Source organism: Cygnus atratus, chromosome 2, assembly GCF_013377495.2.
Source record: "Cygnus atratus isolate AKBS03 ecotype Queensland, Australia chromosome 2, CAtr_DNAZoo_HiC_assembly, whole genome shotgun sequence".
Taxonomy (NCBI): Eukaryota; Metazoa; Chordata; class Aves; order Anseriformes; family Anatidae; genus Cygnus; species Cygnus atratus.
In genome coordinates this window covers 108867966-108895725 of record NC_066363.1, presented here as the reverse complement: position 1 = coordinate 108895725, position 27760 = coordinate 108867966, and the positions used below count along the sequence as shown (strand labels likewise).

General features: G+C 42.1%; 1 protein-coding gene across 4 annotated transcripts in view; it reads right to left on the bottom strand.

Moving 5' to 3' along the window:
- The window catches only part of DLGAP1 (DLG associated protein 1), a 136635-nt gene that overhangs the window by 38466 nt on the left and 70409 nt on the right, over positions 1-27760 (bottom strand). For 2 of the 4 annotated variants that reach the window (XM_035564147.1, XM_035564150.1), the window contains exon 5: positions 16346-16375. The exons of the other annotated variants lie outside the window; for them this stretch is intronic. In XM_035564147.1, the coding sequence (XP_035420040.1) occupies positions 16346-16375 (30 nt within the window). The remainder of the gene's footprint in view (positions 1-16345; positions 16376-27760) is intronic. 4 annotated transcript variants of the gene reach the window in all.

Below are 27760 nucleotides of genomic sequence, written 5' to 3'. Positions count from 1 at the left end.
TCATTAACACATGTTCCTGTCTGCACGTTATTTTGCACTTTGCCAGATGAGACAGAGGCGCGATGAATTGTTACGGTGCGCAAGCAACTTTCTAATAAAAACAATATGGGCATTATTATTCTTGGAAGTGAATTCGGAAAATCTTACTCTACATTGTACAGTACGCAATAGGGTGGATGACAGGCGAGGTGTAAGACGGAGGCATCCACAGGTACAATAAATACCTGTGTGCATGTGCTTGCCTGAACACACACTGCCGCATGAACAGAGACACCCTTGCATACACATACAAAGCTACGTTCATTTTGAACTCTGCCTTTGAATTTTGCTTTTGTTCTCTTCTTATATGATGCAACAGATTTCAAGGCATGCCTTTCTCCTGAGCTACACTTTACATCTCTGGTTTCTTACAACGTGCTCCGTTTAGGTAGCACTTTCAGCTTCCAAGGCGTATGACGCTGGAAGGGATTATTATGGAAGCCTACCCATTGCTTCCATGCAACATGTGTTAAGTCCCAAAGTATCTTGCAGCACTATCCAATCTGACACAAACCACAAAACACCCCTAGACTAGATGAAAAACAAAACACAAACAAACCATAAAACTTGCAGTAAAATAAGGGCTAAAAACCTCAAAAATGAGATGCTATAGGAAGAGAGTGGAAGAGCTTCAATGACTCGGCCAGTGCTATTGGCTCTTTTAGCTGAGGGTAAAGCTGTCCAGCTCATCCTAGTTTAAGCTAGCTTATTTTGACACCACAGGTTGAAGGTAAGAGGTTGGTGTCCCCGGCATTAACTGGTTTGAATACAACTGAGATCCCTCGAAGGGAGCTTTACTTCCTAGCTCTTTACTTCACAGCCTGACATAGGAGGAGATATTCAGAAATCTTTTTTTCATGATTGAAATGGAGAAAGTTTTCGTCAGCTTTAAGGTAAATGCACATGCGTGTGCATATATTTTTGTAAAGGTGTTACTGGGATGCAGAGGGAATTATAGTTAATAGCACCAGATGTCCTACGGCTTTGTGTCAAAGACAAAAAAAACCTGCAGCTCGGTTGCTCTCACAAACCGGCTTGCTATAGGCTAAAAAAAAAAAAAATCCTGCTTATGAACAAAATAATACACATTATTTCACTGCTCATTCTAGCACCAACCCTATAATTACTGCATTCTCAACTATCTTCCACATCCCCCTTGAGCTGTGAATTACAAGCTTTCAGCATATTGGATACTAGTCCTGTGGCATGATTAGATTACCATTTCCACAGGTTGCCAATGCAGAAGAATAGCTCATCTAAGTATGAATAGATTCATTTACTTGAAGAGAATTTTCTTTACCTTTCAGACTAATCATCTGTGTCTAATACAGGCTAAAAAGAACAGCAATTCTATGCAAGTTAGCTTCTCTTAGAAAATAAAACCAAACCCCTAGTTTTTCTGTCCCAGAATTTGAAGGTATGCAGGTCTGGGGTTTTATCTGGCTGCTCAGAAGAGAGCTGTTGTTAGCAGAATGCAGATACAGACCTGTTTTCTGCTGTAGACTGAATGCATTAGTCACTAAGAAGCGTAATGAAAAGTAGCCATTTTGTGTTCGTTTTAGTGCACAACCTTGGAGAGGAGAAGCACACCCATCCATGTCATTTTTGATATGCTATTGAATAGAATATAAAGATTATAAATATTATATTAGGCATTTAGAGGTTAAAAAGGTAATTTGCACAGCGTAAATATTTCCCTTTGGAATTCAGGAAAACATAACAGCTTTGAATTTGAAATAAGAACCAGCATTTGAAGATATTTGTCATTTGCAGGCTATGCACAGTATGAAAATTTAACTGTGAACGTTCAGAAATGTTCAGAGCTACATCACCGTCGTACCAGTGCCACTTGTCCCAGTAATGCAGAGCATCCTTAGCTCCCCCGTAATGGGTTTCACAGCTCTCTTGTGCGGCCAGAACTGGAGGCAGGGCAGACATTGGACCCAGGTGAACACACCTTGCTGTACATTTAAGGATACAGATAATATTGAACATATTTGGCCTTTTAAAGTGGAAACTGATGTACTGCAAGTGGCAATGCAGGTTGGATGCACCCTGATGGACACCACTCACGCAGTGCTGGTGGAAAGCTGGTTTTGCTCAAATACATTCAAATCCTTCCCTACACAGTGGCATAAAGCAGACACCCCCACATGTTGCCTTCCCAGGTGTTTCCATCTTATTCTTTTTTTCTGGTGGGTGCAAAGGCTGACCCATGCAGAACACCAGAGAAGTCAGAGAAAACTCATAGGTCCTCCTGTCTGCAAGAGGCCTCGTGTTTGTAGATGAAATTCCTACCACTCATTTGTGGCCTACTCGGCACTCTTATCACCAGTGTTTTAACTCTCCAGTTTATGACTTTATTATTTTAATATGGTCTCCAGACCATCTGCAAACCACCTACAGGGCCTGGCAGCTCATGCAGTTTGGGAAACATTGCCTTATGATACTACTCTGTAGTTATTACATTAAAAGCTTGTTAAAAAGGCAAATCTAAACAACTTTGGAGATGTTCAAGGAGAACCACAGATTTCTTCTTGACATGCGTCATTATGTAGTAAAAGAACATTCAGGGAAACATAAGGATATTTATTATTCAGTGGATTACACTCTTTTACAGCTTAAACTAGTCAAAAAAAAGGGGACAGCATTATCTAATTAATGATAGTTTGCAAATTGCATCCAGAGAGAGAATTGCTGCCTTGTCAGCTTTTGTTAGACCACATGTGGCCACGTGAGCACTGCTCACAGAAATGCTTCTCCCTGCTCTCACTCACACACATCTTTCTCCTGACTTTGTACGGATTTTTCCTGAATGGTTTTCCATTCAAACAAATATCTACACAAGCAAAAACATGCTGCCTGTATGAGAAAGAAGCCCTTTACCTCCGGATGCTCACGTCTCTCTCTGTAGTACAAACTTTCATTACATTTTCTTCCACGGCTTTTCTCCAAACTTTCTGCCCCCTCCCCAGCTCTGCTTCACATCCCAGCCTTTCGGATGCACTCCCCATTCTCACAGCATCCTGCAACCTGGCATGATTGTAGTTAAGTTTCTCCTTCCTTACAGACTCTTGGGACACCATATTTCTGTCTGGGAGTTCAATGCATCATGCTATCATTGGCATCATGTACATGTGCTCTTTAGCTTCATGTAGCAATGGAGTAAGTTTTGCACTCTTTATCCAGATGGATAAAGCCTCTCTGTAAGTGCCTACTCACTGCATTGTGTATGCACAAAACGCCTGAAATTTTCCAGCATGGTATTCATGACCTGTTGTGGTACTATCTTTCTCAAGATCCCAGCTACGTGACTCCTGCATGCTGGTTGGGGTTATCAACCCGGCTAATTTGAGGTCCTTGCTGCTAAAGGAAATCTGAGACCAACACAAAAAGTGCTCACAATCCACTTAGAAAACATTTCCAGAAAACAAAAAGAGGATAAATTTGGAAGAACATGTGTAAATGGTTATAAATGCCTAGAAAAAATAAGCACTCTGAGCAAATAACATATCCCACCCATCTTAAACCAGCTATATTTGAAGGGCTGAACTGCCCCTTGGAAGTGTCTCCCTCCCTCTCTGTGCTAAACAGCAGGCCCAGATGACTAATTTTGGATGGCCAATTAGACAGGAGGAATCCCAATGCTAAAAAGCTCCAGTTCATTGCTGCACAAATTCATTCCTTTTTGTATTTTGTGCCTTGTCTGTATTTTTGTTGAGCCCTGAGATGAAAACCTGAAGACAAAGAGATCCTATTCCAGCTGCAAAGTTTATCTGCGTCTGATACAGTGCTTGTAGATGGGCAGAAGGGCTCACTTTGGTGTTTGTGTAGCACTGTGGAATTGAAATCAGCAGTTTGTAGACAGCTCTCTCAAAGATCAGCAAGAACAAACACTCCTTTCTTCCTGCTCTGATTTCCTCCAAGTTAACAGCAGATATTGACCTTATGGAATCACTGCAGTGCATTGTGAATTATGTATGAAATGCGATTTCCCTTTCTGCTGTGGGTAAGTTCGACTGTGCTGCCTGCAGTTTGCATCATCAGAGGGCTCACAGTATTCCCAGAGACAGCCACGATGACCCAACTCACCAGAAATAAGCTGTTCAGTTTCAGTGAAAAAAAATCCCTTTTCATTACTTAAAATCCTCCTGGCAAACAGCTTATGGGAACTCCTGTCTCCCATCCTATCACGCTTCAAAACCTCTTAAAAATGCATGTTTTATATTCACCCATGGGTTCAACATGTGCTTAAAGTGCAACGCTAAGTAAGAACCAAGGGAAATTCTAAAGTATGGGCAGATGCCTCACCAGCAAGCCTAGAGTCAACAAATCAAAAACAATTACAGTCTACCTATTCTTTTTTCCATCCAGCAAAATGTACTTCACTAATATCTCCCAAAATGCATCAAACAAGTGATCTCAGATAACAGGTACTTTCCCCTGTAGCCTGGCTTGCGCTGGTCCCCTGCTCGGCAGGCTTCTTGTGCCCTTTGGCTCAGTCATTGGAGACTTTGTGCTGTCTTGATATGGCTCCCAAGGTTTTGCAGCCCACCAGCAAATCAGAAAGAATCAGGTGATTTCTCAGTGGAAAAAAAACATATTTTAAAAATTCTAATTAAAAAAATTCTAACATCTCTCCAAAGCTGGAAGAAGAGCCCATTTTTACAGCATTGTTCAGTTTCCCTTCCTTTTCTAATGTTCAGTTTTAAAGCTTATCAGTGCTTACCCTATTTTTATTCTTTATCATCCTAGAAACAAAATATCAAGAGTGAAAAATAAATGGAAACATTTAATATATGTTAATATATAATTTAACAATATATAATAGCCATACAAGAGGACTGAATTACTGAAGTTATTATGGGGAAGTTTCAGCTAGGTGTTTTTTTCTCTCTCCTCTCTTGCAAGCCCCATTAACAATTTATAGCGTGTACGTTAACAATCTACACATGTTCCTGGGTGTGCAAGAGGGTAGGAGCCCCCCAGCAACGTGGGAACAGCATCCAGCTCCACTGCTGTTTTTCCGAGACTCAGAGATTTTTTGGGAGGTACAAAATATGCTCACAGTTGAGTTAGTAACACAAGTAGAGGAGGCAAGCCACCTGTAACTACTGCTGCATGAGCAAATCTGACAGACACTTCAGTACAGCAACTAGATTTGTGTCAACAGTTCTTTTGCCTGATGCCAGGGTTGTCCTGTAAGCTGCACCCAAAAGCAAGAAAAGTTGGCTTTAAATGTTTACTTCAGAAAATTAATCATAAAATGGGTTATTTTAGATGCACCAAATCTTGATTTCCTTATGGGCATGAATAATTTGTGCTCACGGAAATTGTAGGATCCTACTTTTCTTCTGCTTTCAAGTAATTAAAAGTGAAACTATTCAGATATTTGCATGCAATGGATTCGCTGTTCCCTCACTTACATTGCTATGCCCTGTTATACATTACCCATCCAAGGATTATATATTTCATACACATAATTGCTTTTGATCCTGTGGTGGAAATAAATTTCATAAGACAGACAAACTTCTCTTAACCACGTATACATCTGCTGTCTCCCCGAAGCTTGCTGACAGTTAATTCGCTTCACATATCCTGTGGCTGCACAAGGGGTAGTATTCCCAGTGCCCTTGCAAGGTTACAGACTGCTTCCACCCCACACGACTAAATCAAAGCATTCCGAAAAACCAAAGGGACAGTCAAGTCTCTGGAATTTCAAAGCAAACATTTCTGCATGTCTGGTGCTTCAACTTCTGCCAAGTAATTTCTCCTGGTAATCACGTGTCTGCTTTAGCACACCAGCCTTGCTCCTGACGTCCATTTCACTGACAGAGCAGGGGCCTCGCTTCTGGTCTGACCCACGCCTGATGAAGGCTGCTAAGGCCAACAGAGCTATGCAGGTAGCAGAGAAGAAATAGATCCAGATCTGGCTTTGGGTACATGGCTATTGTATTGTAGTAAAAGCGTTCGGCCTGTTCAGGAGCGTACCTACCACATGAAGGTGTGCTACTGCCAATGAGGGGCCTGGTGGGCCTGCAAGCAGCCCATGCCAGAAAACACACGTATCCTAACAGAGGATAAATATCAAATATATTAAATACAGATTTTCACTCAGCAAAACGCCCTGCCCAAAGAACGCTACGAGCCCTAGGAGAGTGATAACATTAACACAATCAACATTTAATTTACCAACAGCAAAGCCTCACAAGGTGTTGCCCTGTCCATAGGCTGATCTAGCATGGGATCGTGCTGCACTCAGAGCCCCCAGCTCGCACCAATCCACTGACTCACAGCCATGCTGGCTGAAGCAGAAGGTCAGACTGGAAGCTTCAAGGGTTAAGCAGAAAGGATAAGCAGAAACGCTTGCCAAGCCGTGCCTAAAGGTGAGTCAGTCTCAGATGCTTCTGAATCAGTCACACACTCTCCCAGGCCATCTCTGGGATGCTACCTGTGATGAGCATGGGATGGAGATGCAGCATCATGCAGTTCTCCTTCCAGGCATGATAATAGTCCCTGTGGATCTGCCAGTACCTATAGGAAGCTAGCAAGAACTGGTAGCTCCTGATGAAGCTGCTATGGGTGGGATTTCCAGGGCAATGGCTCTCTGGAACCTCCCCTATGTTCCCATCCACCACTCCCCTGGCTCAGCCGGGATTAAGAGCAGTCTTTCATTCTCTGCTGGTACTGCCCCAAACAGAGCCTTCAAGTTCAGAGCTGCTTTTTCATAAGAGATGTACATCTAAAAAGACTCCTTAAGAATCAATGTAAATTTTTATTTTGTTTTGTTTAAATATGGAGTCTGCACACAACAACAGAGGGAAGTACCAGAAAAGAAGAAATGAAGGAAAGCAAGTAGGTTCAAGCCTGACACCAGGGACCTGGCCTCCACTCACCACAAAACCTAAGGACAGGTATAATTCTCCTCATTTTACTCAAATGAGAAAATGAAGCTCGCTCTCTCATACGCTGTGCTCTCGTAGTCTTTGTTTCTCTTTCCCTAATGCTCTCAGATACTTCTATACTTAAGCAGTTATCCTTGTTCCAGGCTTCTTTAATTGGATCATCTCCCAGTTTCTTGGGGAACCCTTTGTTGGAGTGATTCCTGGGGATATAGGCCCTGTCCATGAAATTGAGAACTGCTAAATTTAATACAGGACTGGCTAAAGATATGATTCTTTGTTTGAAATCCTGTTTTACTGGCAGCTACATTTAAGGAACCTTGTAACAAATACATTTACCTGTACATCCATACTCCTGTGTTTTAGTTTCTTTATTTTATAACACTCTGAATTTGTGAATTTTATGAACTGTGTGTATGTCTCACTGTGAATTTGAACCTCAGCTTATGCACTTCCTACCCTAAATCTTAGAGATCCCAGAAGCGTGGGCACCATTTGAAGTAATTTCCCCAACCACGTCTCATTTTTGCACTCTTTCTGGGTGTACATGTGGCTCCTGCTCACATACAAAAGCCCTGTGCTTAACAATACACAGACCTTCCTGCAGTAAATGGAAAGAGGAGGCAGCTTTATCCCTTTAGGATTTCAGTCTCTCCTCTCCCTGCCATGAGCCATGTCACACAACCTTAATTGCTTTACAGAATACCCTCAAAATACTTTTCAGTAACTTAGCTAATCTGGTATTACTTATGCTTCTAAGATTTCAAGGAAGACCTTGAATGACATTTAGCTAACAGGCAGTGTGTAGCTATGGACATAATTATTTCTGAGGTAAAAACCTTGAACTGAATATGCACATGGTTTACATTTTTTTTAAAGAGAAATCTCTAATGAAGCACATTCCCCATCCCACAAGGCATAAAAGTCCACAAAAATGGTGGACATGAACGCTTACCATTAATAATTGAACATTTTTTTTTTTTTGCTACCACAGTGGTAAGCATTCAGCAATTACTTTTTGTCTTTTGAGCTATTTGCTCAGATAGGTTTGCAAATAACCCCCTGCTTTCATGGGTCTGATATATTAAAAATAGAAATAAAAAAAAACTAAAAAAGCAATCTACCTTCTGTTCCAGAAGATGCCAAGGACTACTGCAAGTGTAATGGATTCTGCCCCAACCACCACAGGCATTTTGTCTGCGTTTTATCCGTGATATTTGATATATGTCAATAAGCAATAAGCAGTAAGCAGCATATACTTACTGCTCATTTCAAAACCAAGAAGTGAGTGTTCTGGAAGAAATATATAAACACTGAGTCAAGTCAAGGGGTTATTAAAGCCAATGCTGCCAAATAGATGAAGAGCTCAGGATCACTTCTATGCTTGAAGAGCATAGTTTGTACATCTCAGCCAGGGTTTATGTTGTACTGATAACATAGTCTTTCTAGCAGCTACCAGCACAGTGTTGGGACGTCAGGCACATGGGACTGATACAAGAAGAGGCAGAACTTGGTGTAGATATTTTTGAGGTGTTGTTCCTACTGCAACCAAAGGGGACGTGATGGGTGGGAATTGGTGATGGCTGCTGGCAACGTGTCCTCAACAAGTGGGGCTATCGGCTCACATATGCTTCCAGCATACTCCTTCTTCCAGCAGCATCCCTAGGAAGTCCTGCTTCCCAGGACGTTGGGCAGGCTAGGGCCCACCAGCTTCCAGGCAGGTGTTTGCAGCACCTACAATTTAGGCTCTCACCTTGTCTCAGCACCTCCTTGGACCCCACCAAAACCCAACAATAAGAACCAATCATGTAAAAGTTTTTTTTTTCTTTTTTTTTTTTTTTCATGAGCTTTCAGACTTAAGTAACATGTTTGAGATACTGCTTCTTTTTACTTTCTTTTTGCTTACTATTGAAAACACATTTTTGTGGTGAGGAGGAATGAGGATGGCTCTGCTATATTTTGGACTGTGGAAGGCTGTGACTGTGCCAGTGATACTATATTAAGAAGAAACTTGGGATAAAGTGTTTATAACCAATAGTGGATTTAGCCATCTTTTTTTTTTTTCTTTTTTCTATGTACAAAAAATGCAAAATTTGATATTTTTGGTTATGCAGCATCACTCTACAACATCTCTTACAGATCTAGGTCAGGTTTTAGCACCTCTTTATAAACTGCTCACTTCAACAATATCTTGGGATATTCGGTGTTTATGGTGTTTGACTGAGCATTTGCATCACACTTGACTCAGCTCTCTGTTAATGGAAACTTCTGTAAAGGGCAGAAAGATTGCTAACTTCAAAATGCCTGAAAAAACAAACTGAGTATCTGAGAACAGAAAAGTGCTCTTTGAACTTTCTGTGAAAAATATTAAGAAAGAGCAAAGGATAACGTTCAAAGAGACTTTATGTTACTTTTCAGACAAAAAAGTATACAGTGGAGGTGAGATTAAAAGTCCCTATCACCAGGTCAGAATCAAAGAAATGTAGCGTTGTAGTACTTATTCCGAAACTAAACATTATACAAGGTGGAAATCAACGGCAAAGTTAAATATGAAATAAATCCAGCAAGATTAGAGAAGGGCACCATAACCCTGTCCCTGCAGTGATCCATGTAATAGCTCTGTGCCGGTGCTGTGATGACATGTCAGCAATACCACATTAAATGTCCTTTAAGGGCACATTAGCTTCTTCTCTTTTTTGTGCTTCTAGGACTTTCCTTCACTCCTTGATGAACAAATTTTGGTGCCTTCTGCCCTCTCCCCCTTATCCCCATGTCATCTGCAAACAGCACTGCGCCGTCCTCTCCAGACCTTCCTCCTCAGCTGACTGCTGCAGCCAGTAAAGGAACCGTTGCTATTTCCAGATACCAGTTCACTTCTTTTTTTCCCCTTCCGTTTTCAGCAGAGATTCCTGCACAGCAGCTTGTTCAAAACAGCTGCTCCGTGCAAGCCCTTTTGGGAGGGATGCGGTCCCACACCAAGGTCCACCACCTCACTTGCCCCTCGCTGCCTCCCCTGGGACTGCAGAAGTCCTTGTGTTGACCACGGGGCTTGGCTGGTTTCAAAAGACAGCAGGAGATGCAGCCTATTCTACACAACAAAATTATTTGTCTGCCTTGGAAAGGAGATGCTTGGGTGCACTGCCTGCGTTCACAGCTGGGAAAACTCCTTTTTTCGGAGACATCACTGCAGCTCAGCTGCCTTTCAGCTTTGTTTTACCTCCTGGGAGAAACACCCAGCCAAGGTGGCTGTGGGAAGGAGACCTACTCCTGACCCTCCCCTAGACACCATGTGTGTTTTAACGCTGGCAAATAGCTGACACCATCTTCAAGAGGCAAGAAGGTAAAAGGGGGAGAAGTCCCCTCAGAGCCGCAGCAGGAACAGAGATGGGTGAGTGTGCACGGAGCACATCTACGCACCAGGTAAATGCTGGCTGGGACTAGAGATTAACATTTTCCTGACGAACCGAAGGATGGATGGATATGGGGGGAATATTGAATATAGAATTTTATATTTGTAAAGTTACACATAAGACAGCATTTAACACAGGCCATTGGCACTTGATTTCAATGATCTCTTCCAGAAAATTAGCCCTGATAATGTAAGTTTGGGAGATCCTAAAACACTGTAATTGTTCCACAGATGTTGTGGGTAGGCAGTGGGAGCTTGTCAGAATGAAAAAAGCACAAACTTCTCATTTTGAAGCCACAATTATAACCTTCCGGCTTGAAGGCTGGCAATGGTGAGAACATTTTTTTCTGTGAGAAACAGAGCCACTGAAGCTTGTTTTCCCTTGGATTACTTCTTTCTCACTTCAGCACTTTCCTCTTGGCATCGACAACAGCTTCCCTTTGCCCAGTGCCCTGCTGCTTTATCCTACTTCAGTTCCTCACTCCAGGCCCCCAATCCCACCTCTCTTCCCTGTGGAAGATGCACATTTGAGTTGCGCTTTCCTACCTTGCCACTGATTTTTACAAGTCTCAACAGAATGTAAGCACCTCTGAGAGCTTTTCCCCTCTTACAGTTGGTTGCAATGGGTTAAGGGGTTAAAAAGTTATCCAGAGGGACATGTCTGATTGCCCTCTCTTTGCCTGTCAGGCAAAGGGAGAAGCCAGGAAGCCAGGCTAAAATCAGTTATTCCTTTAAAAAAAAATATATATATATATATACTCGGAAAGAGCTGTTTTGTAATTTTACTGTGACATCATGACAACAGGAAGCTTGAAATGTGTAGGACTCTGTCATTAACACTGGTTGTGATAGGAATGCCTGACACCAATAGATCAGAAGCACCCTCTCTTGAGTTGCTGTAAATCCCTAGGCTCCTTGATTGTCTTCATTTGCGCACTGCAGGAACTCCTTCACTATTCAGGCAGTAAGGTTGGCAGCCAGGACATGCATGTTTTCATTCATGGCAGAATAAGGCTGTATTCCTGCTTTTAGTGCAAAACAGTGGGGAACTGCACCTGTCACCTGAGGTGTACTCTTTAACAAACATTGGCAAATACATTTTGAAATATTTATTTAGTTCTGCATAAACTACAATGACAATCTCCTTTAATATCACCATTTGCTGCTGTTGGACCTTATAGCAAAGCATGGCTGATTATATACATTAGACATCGGAGATTTGTTTAAATCTAGCAGTTTGTGTTATATTAAAAAAAAAAAAAAGTATATTCCACTTGCATGTATAGCTAGTTTCTCTGTGCATATCCTTTTCACTTACACAAAACTTTTTCACTTTTTTTTTTCTTGTTGAAAGATAACACGAAGTTACTCCTTCTGCCTCTTACACTATCCTCTTTCATCGCAAGCTAACATATATGATGAGAAAATTGTCATGGCCATGTAGAAAGAAATAATAGAAATTACCCAGGTCTCCTATTATAGTTCCATTTGTAATACAGTATTGCCAAGTCTTGATACTTTATCAAATTCTCTCAAAATACCTTTTTCAAAGCTATGGACCTTGAATTTGGTTAATATTCCTGTAATAAATCAGTTGCATCCAAATAGTTTCAAAATCAGAATGTAAGTAGAAAGAAATTCCGTTTTTACACCTCACTATTTTTAGATGCTCACCATATTCCAGGATTGATGCTGCACGCAAATGGCAGTGTTGAGCTGGGGATATTTTAGAGCAGGGAAAACCTTGTAACTAATGAAAACACCTTAAAATGAGTCTTTCCAGAAGTCATGTATGATGCTTTCAGATTTTCTGGGAACTTATGGGATAGGAAAAAAGAACTTACACAGATCCTCCTTTTCTCTATTTTTTCTCCTTAATATTTTAAAACCGGAAGCTTTCAGACCACACCTCTGCTCTAAGCCAACAAAGTCCACTAGATCAATTTGCAGGAAAAAAAAAACAAACACAAAAATCTTCTCTTTCATTTTACTCATTCAAAATAGAAAAAAAAATATGGCACTTCATGATCTTGCACTGTGATACTTGGAATTTTGTATGAAGTATCTCAGAAATAAAACACATGAAAGCAAGGTTAAATGAGAAATTAACAGCCTCAGAGTCTTGAACAATTTACTAGATTTTTTTTTTTTTTTTTCAGAAAAGAGAAGTTTCCAAACCCCCACACTACCCGGGAGGGGCCCATACCACCCTGATACTACAACCTCCTTTTGAGGTCCGGAAGGCATAAACACCGACTAATATTACTTTTGGGACACTCTGCCTAGCATACTCTGTGTGGGAGTTTTCTAAAAGGTTGCTGCAATAAATGATTTACCGGGACAGTAAAAAGATGAAGAAAGCGCTGAGCTGGCTTCTTAAGACAAATTACTTTCTTCACCCACTCCCTGAAATCCTTTAAAAAGTCCATGTAATGATTAACTTTCCAGAATTCTAAAATCTGCTCAAGATCAGGTTTTACTCCCGCATGTATCTCCTGGGATAAAGATCCTTCATGCTCTGGGATTGAATCCCATTTGGTGCATGCACGTTTGGTTTGGGTATCCAGTTGTTTCCTTGTCACCTGAGTTTTCCTGCAGAGACCTTGTTATACAGGGTCGATGTTTGGTAATGCAACATGTGTTTTCTGCTAAACAAAACACAAGAGAGTGCTTAGACCTCCTTTTTACATTCATTTTGTTAAAATAGTTTGTTCCAGGCGTAGCACAGATGAAACCAGACTCGCAGTGAGGAAGGAAGAGGCAAATGGGGCGATGCCAGTGGAGGCAGAGAGCAATGATAAGGCAGACAGAGAAATGGCTGCGCACACATGGGGGTCCCTTGCCTCTCCGTGTTGCTGGTGCCTCACAGGGACCCCTGAGGAGTTTCACAACACACACAATAAAGTAATGATGGTAGGAGATACTTGGAGGAGAACAACAGAGTGGAAAAAAAAAATTAGTCATAACTGTACCTCATTAGGTAATAAACAATGATGTGTATTTCTGGTGATAATGATCCTGCAGTTCACTCTATCTACTTATTCTAACTTCCCCTACTGTGCCACTGCTGTCTAATATGAGATATTTACGTGAAAGATGAGTTAGGAAATTATGTTCCATTATAACACCAGGTATAATAAGCGAAGCTATGGAAAGTAGCCTCTCTCTCCTCCTTCTCTGCTTCTATACCTATCATTTCCAGTGGTTTCTAGCACCCATCCACAGACGTTAATAAGGAGCATTAAATCTATTCTCTTCATTTTACTGAAGGGGAAACTGAGGCACAGAACACCTTGCCTGTGGACACAGACCTAGCAAGCAGCTGGGCCATTTTGCCCTTGGATACTTCAAACATTTCTGATGCCTCCATACAAAATTTTATTAATTACTGACGATTTGTAGCAGACAAACCCATATGAAGGCCTTATTAGCACTGTGCACACACAGTGTGAAGAGCTTCTGCTCCCCAAAGAGCTCCCAAAAGGCTTGCAGCTTTAATAGCCCATAGAAGCTCACATTGGGAACAAAAATCTTTTAAAACATTGCTCCCATAGCAATTTTAATTATGGCAGATCATTAGTCAGTAAACCAATGCTCTGGGGCCACTTATTGAGCAATAGAGCCCTGGTGTCCCCAGCTGCAGCTGCCATTCCAGGCTGGAGAGTCTCGCAGTGCTAACAAAAGCAATTACAGAAATATTTCGAGACCCTTAGCAGACGCAGGCAGGGCGGCTCGTCCACCTACCACTACCGGGCTGAGCAGCTCGCAACACCAGGGAGGAGAAAATCTGCTGGGGATGTGGATGTGGACAGCCAAAGGTGGGGTGCTTGCCCCCTTTTAGCAGTAATTTGGTGCCCAAGGGCTGCGTGCACCTTCGAAGTGCAGCGTGGCTGTTTTGAAAGGCTGCCATCAGCCATCTAATCCCGTAATATAGGGAGAAACCGCGCTGTCAGAGCAGACCTCATGTCCTTCTTGCAGGGGCTGCCACTCCCCCGCATGCTCCTTTGACCCTCCTGTCAGAGCAGACAGCCCTCCCGGCAGGAACCGGTTAACAGGACGGTGCCGAGGGGCGCTGACAGGCAGCAGCTCTGGAGGAAGGCAGTCACGGCTTTAAAGAAGAAAAACCACTGCTGAGCGCCACAAAAAGAGCCACGCTATTTATTTTCCTGGGAGGTGAGTGGGAAGGCGTTCAAAGCATGGCTGTTATGCTGCTCTGGCACGGGAAGTGCTTTTCCAAATTGAAATCTTCCATCAGAGTGGCCTGGAAAACGGCGTGTGGTTTCTAACCACGGCTCGTTCCTTTTGGCTCGGCCTGCTCTCCCAGGTTTGAGCCCGCAGCCTCTCCAGGAGAAGCGCGAGAGAAGCACGGCATCCCCGCGCGTCCGCGCCGGCCTAACCCTGGGGCCTGCAGGTAGCAAACCCAAACACCCTCCTGAAAAGGATCTTGCCTGGCAGGGGGCTGAAAGAGCAAAACGAGCCCCTTGCCGAGGTGGGGAGCAAGAAGAAGTTGTTATTTGCTGGCATGGAGGGGAAAGGAAGGAGGGATGCTGAAAGGGTACTGGGCAGCTGCTTTTCCGGTTGCTCTGGGAGCCAGGAGAAGAGCCTTTGATCTACTGAGCAGGCCTGGGCTGGCCGCCAGGACCTGTATCCTTTCTCCTGCAGCGACAGCAGGCTTCCTCGCTCGCTCCTCTCCCATCGCCGAGTCAAAAAAACAAGTGACGTAACTTATACAGGGACCTCGCTGAAATGTTGCTATTATCACTGGCTCTGCAGAAAACATATGCTACGAGGGCCTTAGTCTGGAATAATCTTCTCATTCAGGGAAGGGGGAAAAAAAAATAGAAAAGAAACCGTGAGGTCCTCTGGATTACATCTTGCAAAGCCTCATAAAAAGCCCTCTTGCGTACTGGTGAATTAAACCCATTGGCTCCACAGTAGCATTGCTATCTCGACATAGCACCTTGGCCAAGCAAGCCCTCTCCCAGATTTTCTTATGCTCTTATAACTGTTGTGACCAGCAGATGAAAATAGGAATATGGCTTCCAGACCTGTATCTTAAATGATGCCAACAAGACAGCACTTATTAAGGAACGAGCTGTTTCAAAACAATTGTCAGCTATTTTCAGTACAGTGGAGGCCAGCCTGTTTCATTTGTGGTGTTGCCCGAGAAAGGGCAACATGAAGGCAGCTGTGTTTCTCAGCTCTCTGACCAGCATGACCAGACTATACAGAGCTTCCCTGAGAACCAGCAGGCCTTTTGTCCTCACCAGCATAACGTGACTACCTCCATCACTGAAGGTAAATTCTGCTTGGACGTAATCCAGACCTACATCTTTCCCCAGCCTCAGCCAGGATTTGAAGGTCTCACCGCGTTAAACACAGAAACATGATACATTCAATTTCTAATGATTCTGACTCGAACATTTGTGCATTACATATTGTTACAAGATCACTCTATCACCTCTGGAACACAATAGCTTTTACACTGTCACTTCCCCTTTCTTTTGGTGCTCACCATCAATACTGAGAACGCCACTTTGCAACACACTGGGAGTACAGGCTTGAGCCTGGATGGTTCCATGAAGTTAATTCAACCAAGCACTTCTGTTCTCTCAGTCATGTTTCCACCTTGCCATCAGGTACTTGCTGCTCTGTATCAATGTTATTTGCACGGTAGTGGCAGCTTCTCTTAAGCCCGATCCCCAGCAAGATGCACTTTTTGGCTCTGTATTAATTCTGTTTCCCAGGTCGCAGCTTAACACCGTGAGATGCAAAAGCCATCTCACCAGGTGTGCTGTTTTAACTATGTCCAGCTGTACTGAACTCAGCTGGAGCCTTCATATTTGGGTCAGGTTCTCTCTCCAGCCATTATCACAGTGACTTCAGCCTGCTCTGGATGAAGCCCTTAATCCCTGGTGCCACTTGGGGCACCAGTTTCAATCTATGACGCTGCCTGCTGCTTTTCATATGAACAGATCCTGCAAGGATTTTGTGCTTTCCCCGCCACTGCTAAGCTTTACTGAACCTATCAGATATTGCTATGTTTGAGAAGACATTTTAAACACAAACTCATTAATGAAATTGGGTGAATTGAGAAAGGAACAAACCGCAGAATAAGAACTATGAGTTCGGAAATTATCAGTTATTTTTACCTTCTAGCACACACTTTTGCAGAGTTCTTATTGAACCAATGCACCTGGAACCTGATGTTTTTTTCACTTGAGACACTGTCTCACTTGTGTGCAATTACTTGAAAATAGGTCAACATGCATTGAGGGAACTCATAGCTGGAGTAAACCCGTGCTGACAATAAGAATTACCATCAATTTTAAGAAGCCATTTTGCTCACAGCGACACTGTAAGAGCAGCCCAAGCTCCACCTCGCTGCCACCGTCTCTGACAGGGCAATGGAAGACTGCTCACTACTAGAACAAGGCAACACTGTTCTCTCTCTCCCAGCCACTCTCCCAGCTCCAGCAACCTCCAGCTTAGCAATTTCCCTAGTCTTATGCAGTATCCTTTGTAATTGATAGCCCTTAGTGGATTTTACTTTTGCTCATTTGCACAGTTGCCTCTTGAACCCATATAGTACCATCAAGACATCTAAATAATTTTGCATGTTTCATAAAAACAGTGAATGTCCTTCCCTAGCCATGTGCAATTCAATGTCAGTTTTCTTGGGACACAAATCAATATACCCTCTGTATGACTCCCTCATTGCATTTTTCCTACCTGTAATTGTTTGCTTTACTGCTGATGACATTGACTGATGCAAAGACAGAGGTGTAAGCAGGAGACAGTTGCAGATGTGGAAACAGTGTAAAATGAAATGTTTGTCAAATGGAAAAGAACTACATGGATCACGAAATAAATGGTTTCCATCTTCTAGCCGTGGACTTTGCAAAAAGAAAAAAAAAGCAAAAAGTTTTTTATAAAGGATAGCTTTGTTTAAGTAGTTGACACTTGAATTTTTAAGAGAACTGAAAGATGAGATTTTCTGCTGTGTAAATACTTGAAGCTTCATTTCTGCTTTGTCATCAGTAATAAACACACAAGCTGTAGAAATGTCAGCTGGATTTAAAGGAAATTACCACTAGCATAACTAGAGATAGCACTGAAGAATGACTGGAAGGATACAGCAGCAACCCCTTTTTGCCATGACAGATTTTGCTTGCGATTGGCCTTTTGAAGCTGAAGGCACACGACGACTTGGACTCTCCTATGGGTGGGAAGAAGGTGGCCACAGCCTCCAACAGCCCCTCTCACTCCACTTGTTGATAAGGCACCAGCAGGAGATATAAGGACCTTCCTTCTGGAATTAAAACCAAACAGCCCAAGTTTGGAGTTCAGGAGGGAGACTTAATGCCTATAAGTTCTTCAGCTAGTAACTCTTCCTATCCTTTTCCCATGCCCACGACTCTGGCAAATTACTCAGTCACTTAAAGGGCATCACATACCTAGAGAAGTTCCTAAATTGGTACCAGCCAGATCTTACTTAGCGTAGTGGGCTCCTGGGATATAGAGCTGAGACTTAGCCTGCTGGAAAACTAGCTCAGGATATATGTTTTTGCAATCTGGTGGTAATAAAAAACAGCAGCAGTGTATCTCCTAAGCCTCTTCCTCAGACTGCTAACAGTTCTGTATGTCTCGTATGCAACCAGCATCAGACAAAGGGAGGTAAACCTATATAGTCTGAAATAATAAAAAAACCAACTCACTAAACCAGATGTATTGTAGCTATCATAGTTTCCACTGATTTTTACACATCTTCAGTAACTGTCAATCTGAAATGCGATCAGCTGACTGGCTGCAGTATATAACAAATATGTTCATGTTTATATACGTCCCTGGTTTCATTCCCCACATGTACACATTCAAAAAGCCTCATGTTTTGCAGCCTTCACCCAAACATCTGCAATCATTTAAGGAATAAAACAGTCTGCCATCTCAGCCTAGGCTGTTCAGCGCACACTACAACTGATGTCATTCTGGTATTTTAGCTTTTCAAAAGAAACAAATAGGTTTCCAGGCAAACCACATCACAGAACATGCCACGGTTATCGGTTCAAAGAGCCTCACTGGCTCAGCTGCTAGCGCTGGGTTTCATCACGTCTTCCTGAGGTCAGGCAGGGAAATGCTAGCCCAGGAATATACATCTGTGTCTATACAAATAGCTTCAGACTGTTGTTTTTGCCCTGGCTGCCCCCCCGAAATAGTCCTCTGCAAAACATGAGAACTGTCAAGTAGAGGCTTGGCTGAGGACAGACTTTAATAAGAATCACGCAGTGTTCTTGAGTGTGGGTGTTTCGTGTGTCATTGTAGGGATGAAGGAAAACAGACTGAAACGGAGATTGTTAATGCACTGTCCCACCACCTTACCATGAAAAGATCCCTCAAACTTATTTTCAGAAGTGCATTCTGCTTGCATTTTTTCTTTCCTCTAGCCCACACCGGAGCTGATGAGAAATAAAACTCCTGCATGATCCCAGAGAGTGGAAGTAAGACTGTATCCAAGAAGGACTGCTTAGACCTTGGCTTCTCCAATTTGGCAAACAAGGCTACACATATTTTGAGTCCCCAAAATGACCCAGTATGGATCTGTGTTCCAGTGAGTGACAGATCAGACAGGATACAGCAGAGACAAAGCAGAACCACCTCTGGGAATGCTCTCAGCTAACCTGGACATGCTTTCAGTTAGCAGCCTTGCACAAATCCTGGGTTGATGCCTATGTAACTTTTCTGATGCAAATTCTGCTGAAAAAAAAAAAAAAGAAACTAAAGAGTCTAGTAACAGGAATGAAGGCATCCTAACAGCTCAGCATTGGTAGGTATTGATTAAATGCTTCAGTGACTAAGGCTGACAGGCCAGCAGTGATAAAATTACACCAGGCTCTAAGTCAGGCTCCAGACAGGTAAACTTTCCACCCAAACATCCTTTATTAAAATTAGATGAATAAACTGGTCAGGGGACATAAAGGAGTGCTGAGTTTCTAACTGACATGTAAATTCTTTGGAATAAGATGTCACACTACCTTGTAAATGGCTGATTTAGGGTAAATGTGGTGTGGGAGACACTGTATTTCATATTGATGAGGTATATACTTTTGGAAAAGCTACAGTTTCTAAAGACCACAAACATCAAATGAAGTGTCCCAATATCTTGACGTAAAGACATAAGACAGAAATGAAGGAAATGGAAAAGCTGGCTGTAGAGACAAATGTGGTTCAAGAGTTTCACCCCTGGAAATCAGTCCCCATGTTGCCACTGGGACTGTTGTCCAGGGCTTCTCTTTTGCAGTCTGACATTTGCAGGCACATGCTGCTGTGATTGAAGTTCATTTTACTGTAGGGGATAAGGCCTTCTGAAAGAGACACAAAGGGCAGGCGCTGTTCAAAGTAGGCATTCGAAAACACGGGTTTCTAAAAATGTGTTACTAAAGAAGAAGATCTATAAGAGCATTTCAAGCCATATTTTCCCAAGGGCAATCTGACCTTTTTATCCTTGTTCTTATCCCTCAGGTGTGGGATTTATTTTCACAGACACAGATCCTGAAAGATCCGAGTGAGAAATGATTCTTCACATTATGAATGCCTTGTCTGCTGTCTGTACACGTTGCCTGGCAAAACCTTCTTAGCTTTAAGGTAACATCACAATGATTTCTTTTGAATGCACTTTTTGCAGTGCGCCCTGGTTTTACACAAATGCTGTTGTTCAAACAATTTAGATGCCTTGTCATTTCCACATGTATGTTTATCTGATTAATAAATTTAACATTCAAAAGCATGTGACCTTCCTTCGTGTCTGCCTCATCCAGAAACATTGTACTGCTATTCCTTTTTGACTTGAGATGCTAGTCAGTTTTGGGTTAGATGGTTGTTATTGCTGGGAAAGGACTGTAGTGATGGAGTAAGCATCAATCTCTGTATCTTTTTTTAACAAAGAATAAAGGGAGTCTGATTTCCTTCAAGCCTGGAAGAGTAGGAGAAAGATTTCTATCTTGCAAATCTAAGCTGTTGTCAGCACATACTTTAACCAAAAATAGTCACTCCATATCTCCCCCCCTCACACCCCAGTGTCATGCCCTGAGGTTTTCTGTGCTATATCTAGCTTTTTTTTTTATGTACCCATGTGAGTTTCTGTTCTTTCTGTCATGCACCAATAGATACAGCAGAACAGATCAGTGCCCAAGCTCCTGTGTTTACTATTGAGCTTTGGTCTTAAGGGATATTCACTATGTTTCTGTGTTTTAAGTCACGACAACATATTATTTTCAGCTTCTTTGGGGTATCAGTACTCAGCGAAGGACAGTGGTTAAATCCATGAGCTCTTGTGCAGGTTCTCTGTGTTCCCCACCAAGCCAACTTTCTCCTGGCCAGCCAGCAAGATTCATCATAAAAGCTACTTTACAAAAAAAATCATTTCCCTTCATCACAGTGCCACAAGCCTGTCACAGAAGAAACACCTGCACCATTTGGGAGCTGTGGGCAAGTCACACAGAAATGTTTTAGCCTCACATGGAAATGTCACATGGAAATGTTTAAATGTCTTTGGTGAAAATGTCCTCAATGAAGGGAAGGTTCACAGAGGCTCCTTTCAGCTCCTTTCAGAGCACTTACTAAGGTCAAGGTTTGATGGTAGCTGTTTTCCATGACAGTTCTCTAATGCAGGTACTTGTGCTACTTCTTGCAACTTCTGCATTGCTACATCCCCACTTGTACCAAAGCACAGCTGTTGGACGGTTCTGCCAACCAGATCAGGTACATGACTCACATTGCTGCTTTAAAATTCAGGCTTTTTTACCTTTCCTTTTGCTATTTTTTTTTAAGCCAGATTCACAGCACAGCTCCAGGAAACAGCTGTATCAGCAGAGCTGGAGGGAGCAATAAGCTGTGAAATAGGGACACAGACACTGTATGACAGTACTGCATCTGAAGACAGCGTGCTGTCACTACAGCCTAACTGTAGGTGCCTGTATTTTTCACTGGCTATGAAAACAACCGAGGAAAATTTATTTTTCTAAGGTGAACTTGGCCTTTATATGTAACCCTTACTTCTCTTCATATTGATTTCATACTTTGAAATCTGTACACTGATTTATACCTTCAAAATTAGGAGCAATGTATTACCTTCTAGCTAGGGAATCAGGCCTGAATTCACAGCAATACTGACATTTAAATACCTTACATAAAAAACCTGCTTAAACATCTGGTCTGTATAGGGTTTTTTTTTTTTTTTTTACCAGGCACCCATGCACATCATCAATTACCTAAATACATTTCTCCTTCTTTACATTTATGTTGGTATAATTAAGATGAGAATTTGTTTCTATTTATCTCAGGGTTCTTTTTACTTATTGAAAGAAAAAGATTCACTGCCTAGTAATTTGTGTATGCTTCTGCTTTAATGAATCAAAAATTAAACCCCAACCTCTAATAACACCCAGATCTTTTAAAAAGATCTCTACAGTGTCAACAACCTGAATGTATTAAGCATCTTCTCTGTTCACCATTATAACAATGCCAAGATCCTCTTTTTATGACGGTAAGCTCTGGAAAGCTGATGCACCTGAAAAAGGAATAGGCTGGTCTTTGTTACAGCTTACACACCTACACACCTGCAATAAAACTGTTAAAAAAAAAAAAGGCTTTGTTGCAGAATCCTTAAGGGTGGCAGCACAGTAAGAGCCAGGGGTATACAATTTAACATCGGGCTCTGCCTGGATTTACTCTGGTATTTTTAAATGAAGTAAATAAGTAAATATCTTATCAAAGGTGATTTTTACAGCATACTCTTTTCAGAACAGAACTTTGAAGTCTTCTCTGCTGAAAAGACAGCTGGATTGTGTAATGATATGCTCTTTGCTTCATAATCTACAGGTGAAACAGTGTAGTGGACGTGGAAAGTTAAGCATCATGTAAATAATAGAAACTAAGAGCAGTCAGTGCAGAAGCATTAATTACATGTGGGGAAAAAGCAGCGAGTCTCAGTTTTAGTCCATTGTCCTGGAATTTCAGCTGCAAACTGCAGAAGCTTCCCATCTGCCCCAGCATTATGCAAAGTATAATGGAGTTGAGTCAGTTTGTTCACTGAAATGTTCTTCTAAAAAATACTGGCACAGCTTCACCTTGGGGCTGTCTGTGTATTTTCTTTCAGTCAATTACTGAAAACTGAGGGGTTGCAAGAGCTTCTATATAATGAGCACAGGAGACTGACTTTTTCTGGCATGGGCCAGCCAGGGCTTTGTGGGTTTCTGGCTTTCAGCAGGCACAGAGTCAAAATACAAGCCTAGCTGCTGAAAGGGCAGAGGCACAGCCATGGTGTGCTACAGGTGAAGCACAGGGCAAACTGACAAACACTTGGAGGCTCACAGAGTGGTTATGTATTGGCACTGTGCCTTTTGGGTCAAGAGCATGCGGTGCACTGAAGTAAGGATCCTTTGCAGTCATGGGACAAAGTTGCAGAAGCAGAACAGTGGTATACCTCAGCTGTTTCAGATCTAGCTGTGAGATCGAGACCTGTTTCTTTCCAACCTATGTACCCAGATTTGCTTCCACAGAAAACCGGGACACCTGGGGAGATGGTTGCATCCTGGTCCTGTTCCAGCATGCAGCACTCCTTGGGACCAGGACTCTGAGGGTCCGTTGACCTGACCACCGTAGAAACTGGTACGGTATGGGGTATGGGATAGGGCAAGTGTGGATGGACCAAGAGAAAAGACTTACTAAATATTTGAAAATGGTCATTTCTCATTTCCTGCTCATCTGGCTCTGAACACCGACCTGCTAGTCCTTTGTATTGCAAATGTACCTTGAAAAGTTATTAGACTGTAGGTGGATGCTGTGTAGCAACTCCTTGGTACAAAGCAACAGTACATTAGAGTCAACACTGAAGAAAGGTGAAGAATGCAAACTCTTTCAAACATCACTAGAATGAATAGTTTCACCATCTGCATTTTTCTAAAGCCGTATCATCTGAGCCTTTTCACTCGGTTAGAAAACAGTCACGCTATTTAAGAGCACCGTATCCCGAGGCGTTCCTTTCACAGATCTCTAGTAGAACAATAACTCCCTCTGGTGTTTGCCTGCTATTGTTACTTCCTCAGGCACAGCACAAGGAAACCCTGCTAGGTTATGTGTGTACCATAAATACTGTTTCCTTGGTATTGCACACTGTGGACAGGAAGGACAGTGTGTGCACGTTGGGCAAACACCGCCCCAAGGGCCACTTACATTTGCAGGTGAACATCACCTGGACACTGAGAAGAGGATTGCCAAACTCCGCTGCTGCTGAATGGCTTGCTCTGCCAAAGACTCATTAACATGTTCTCTGCATTTATTTAATTACACTAACAGTGGGCTTACTGCAACATGTCTGGATGCTTTATCTGATGACTACTAGAACTTACTGACGTGGTCCCAAGAGAGTCAGGATACAAACAGGGCTACGTCAAGTGGCTGGATGGTAGTTCAGAGTTAATGAATTGCTGTGCTCTGCTCTTGGGACAGAAAATGTGGAACTTCCATTCAGCTGCACACTTATTTCCAGGAATGCTGTCACAGCTTCAAGGCTCAAATCTGAACTACAAGTGAGTTACAAGCTATATCTGCAGGCAGAGGAAGCAAAATAAGATGCAAGAGAATTAAGCTCCTGTCCTTAGGGCTAGACCTTACCTATCCATTGCCATAGTAATGTTGATCATCATTTTTTAATATAAATTTTACTAGAAAATATAAACTGTTAATGTTAAAAATATATCACACAATAATTTAAAAGTAAACATCCAATATTTTTTTCCCCAGATTTTTGCTGTAATCAGTTGAGGAAAACAAATCTACAGGGTAAGATGAAGGAAACTAAATGTTTGAAATATGGCTTTTGCCAAAGAGAAGAGGCTATTTCGCTGGGCTGCTTAATAAAAATTACTTCCAGAGAATCATGTAACTATTCAGCTGGATGTTCTCGCCAACCAATACACAGGCTTTTTACATTTGACCTAAATTTCTGGAGGGATTTTTTTTTTCTTCAGCATATCACTGAACAGGAATCTGTAAGCTGATTATTGTTGTTGTTAATTCACTTCTGACTGCAAACATATCTTTGCATATTTTAAACACTGGTATACAGAGCTGAAATCAGAAAAGTTAAGAGTCTGTCTCTTGAAAGCTCACACTAAATCCTGACTGTCTGGCACCCTGATCCTTGCTACAAATAACCCTGTGGCAGAAGGCTCCCTGGCCTTGTATTATATCAAATGTGTAACCATACTACACCTTTGATGTAAAACAACTCCCCTTTAATGTGCTGTAATCTGTTATTCTCTTTGTCTCCCAGATAGTAATCCTCTTGCACATGGTAATCCTCAAAATCACATATGCTCTTTAAAGCTTTTCTTTTGGAAATTATTCATATACATTTTTTTTTCTTTTTCTGGGCACTGGCAACTAAATACTACCAAACCCTCTTTCATCTGTCTTGGACCTAGGCAGCTGGAATGTTTTTGTGTTCCAGATTCACTGTTTGGTTGGAAGTGGGACAACAAGATGAACAGACAGTTTCTAGTCATCTGGCAGAATGGTAGCGTGCCTGCTTTTTGTTTGGCCAAGACAGATGCACAAGATTTCTGGGACAGTTAACAGGAAACAAGTGAAATGACATTTTCTATTTGGGTTGTAGAACAGAGAATTAAAGAAAAAAAAAAGATTTAATTGTCTAGAATGGTTTTAAAATATCTCCTCCTGGACTACTAAAACAGGCTAGTAGAAGAAAAATCCTCACCTCAGCAGTAATAATCCAGCCCCCTAGAACTGGAACCTGGACATTTACAAGCACGCTACCAGCTACTCAAAGTTTCATTGTTGTATGATGAAACATTTTTAGATATTGCTTAAGTCAGAGGTAGTAGAATACAATGACTTCATCAGAGCAGCATGTTTATTTAAATGATCTAATCTTGAAAGTAGGTGATGACTATGATGTGAGTATCATCAGGTCAAATATATGATCTTATATGACATAAGCTACCTTAATTGCAAGACACGATGAATATTAGCCTAAGTGTTCAAAAGATCTTTTTCTTTGGTTATAAATGTGAACTTTGCCATAAGCAATTTACAGCAAGCTGGATGGAGTACTGAGGTACAGCTTCCAGTGATACAACAGCACAACCTGCTGATCGCACCATCTCATCTTGCCTGTCCAAGCAAAGTCAGCCTGTGCTGCTTGCTCCCTGAAAGGCCAAGCTCAGAAATTTCTCCAAATTTGCTTTTTACAGAGGCTCCACTGCCAGCAGGGCAGATCCTGGATGCACTGCTGAGGTCTAGGGACATTTTATTCCTTTTGCCATTGTTTAGGGTTACGAAGAGGAGAAGATGTACATGGAACTGCTGAGGTCCCTTGGTTTGTTCAGCCCAGAGCAGAGCAGGCTGAGGGGAGGCCTCATGGCGGCCTGCAGCTCCCTCACGAGGGGAGCGGAGGGGCAGGCGCTGAGCTCTGCTCTCTGGGGACAGCGACAGGATCCGAGGGAACGGCATGGAGCTGGGACAGGGGAGGGTCAGGCTGGGTGTTAGGGAAAGGTTCTGCACCCAGAGGGTGGTCGGGCACTGGGACAGTCTCCCTAGGGCAGTGGTCACGGCACCGAGCCTGTAGGAGTTCAAGAAGTGTTTGGACAACACTGTCAGACATAGGGCCTGATTTTCTGGGTGGTTCTGTGTGGAGCCAGGAGTTGGACTCAATGATCCTTGTGGGTCCCTTCCAACTCAGGATATTCTGTGATTCTATTCTGTGTTTGTTGGAGGTGTTCCCTGCTGTCCCCAGGGATGGGGATGACTGATACGCAACACCTCTGTGTTGGTCTGTCCTGCAGAGCCACATTGTCCACCCCTTGCCTTGGTCAACAGGCAGAGCAAGGGATCAGCTGTGAGCTCTGGGTCAGCTGCTGACTCACTGCAGCTGCCCTGGGAACGCTGGATAAACATGCCTGAGCTAAATGCTATCCTGAATTAACGGTTAATCTTGTGACTACAAGAAGCTTAAAGTTTTTTGCTGAAGTTCTGTGAAGCTCTCATCCTCATACAAAATCAAAATTACCTTCTATTTACTTCATTCAGATTATAATTTGTACCTCTTGAATCACAAACCTGAATGCGAGCTCCCCAGTTTTGAGAGTTCAAGGGAAGGGGTCTTGGTGGTCTCCTAGCCAAAACAACTTTGAATGTGGTTCGAGGTTTAGGGATCCCCTGCAAACCTGCAGGTCCCTTTTTGCAGTGAACTGGAGTAGCACATGTGCCATAGCTGAAAGACTGCCACCCAGGCACAACAGGAATGATAAATAGTACTGATAAACACTCCAAGCTGAAGTGTGCTGCACGTGGGAATCAGGCAGTACTATTTCTAAAAGAAAGACAGGAAATTGGGCTCTCTCATGTCTTTTCAAATGTTTACAGTAAATCAGCAAAATTAATGGTTCTAGCAGAGAGAAACTCTATTCTCACTGTACTCCAAGCAAGCTATCCAAATATCAATTTCCTTACAGCTGTTTTTGCCATTTATTTCCTTGATTTGCCAAAATTAAGTCAGCTGAATTTTCTCATGAGTGCAAACATTTGTGTAGCAAAAAATAAGAAAGTCAATGATTTCATCCATTTTTAGGAAATACAGTTAATATCAACTATAAGGGCTAATCTTCCTGTCTCACATAAAGACCAGAAAGTCCAGATAGATACGAAACATTTGGGTAATGTGACTGGTTGCATGAAGTTTTACATTCTAAACACCAAAGGCAAACACCTGTTAAAATGAGCCAGTTTTAATTTGTTGAGCAGAAAAAAAGTGAGGTAGAACACCAGTGTTACAAGCAAGACTCCTGGGAAGATGCTGAGCAAAAATTTTCATGCAGATGCCTCGTGCACATAAAAAAAGAAGTAACCTCAGTTTGTCCATTCCATTCCATTCTCTAAGAAGGATTAGACATACAGATGTCATGTGGAGCTTGCTTGTTCTTTAGTCTTTATCTACTGGTCAAGAAGCAACTTTTGCTTGACAAAACTTAATTAAGTAATCACTCTGCCAAAATCTTTTAGCAGTATATTGATTAGAAAAATGCAACTTCTTCATTATGAAATATATTGCCACAGTTTTTGAACTTTTAAAATCAACATAATCATTCCTAAATCACCGATTTAATGTCTGTTGATTGAAAAACAAATTATCGAGGTGAAAGTTAATGCTTATAATTAATACTATTTTTGTTTCATCTTAATTCTTAATTGAAATGAGATTAAATGAACAGGAATTAAAATAGAAGGCAATGTAAACCCACTTCATATATGTTATTAATATGAGGGGAAGAAAACTTTAATATTTAAATGAGAAGCTTAAGGCTATCAGCACTTACAAGACTTGAATCAGAAT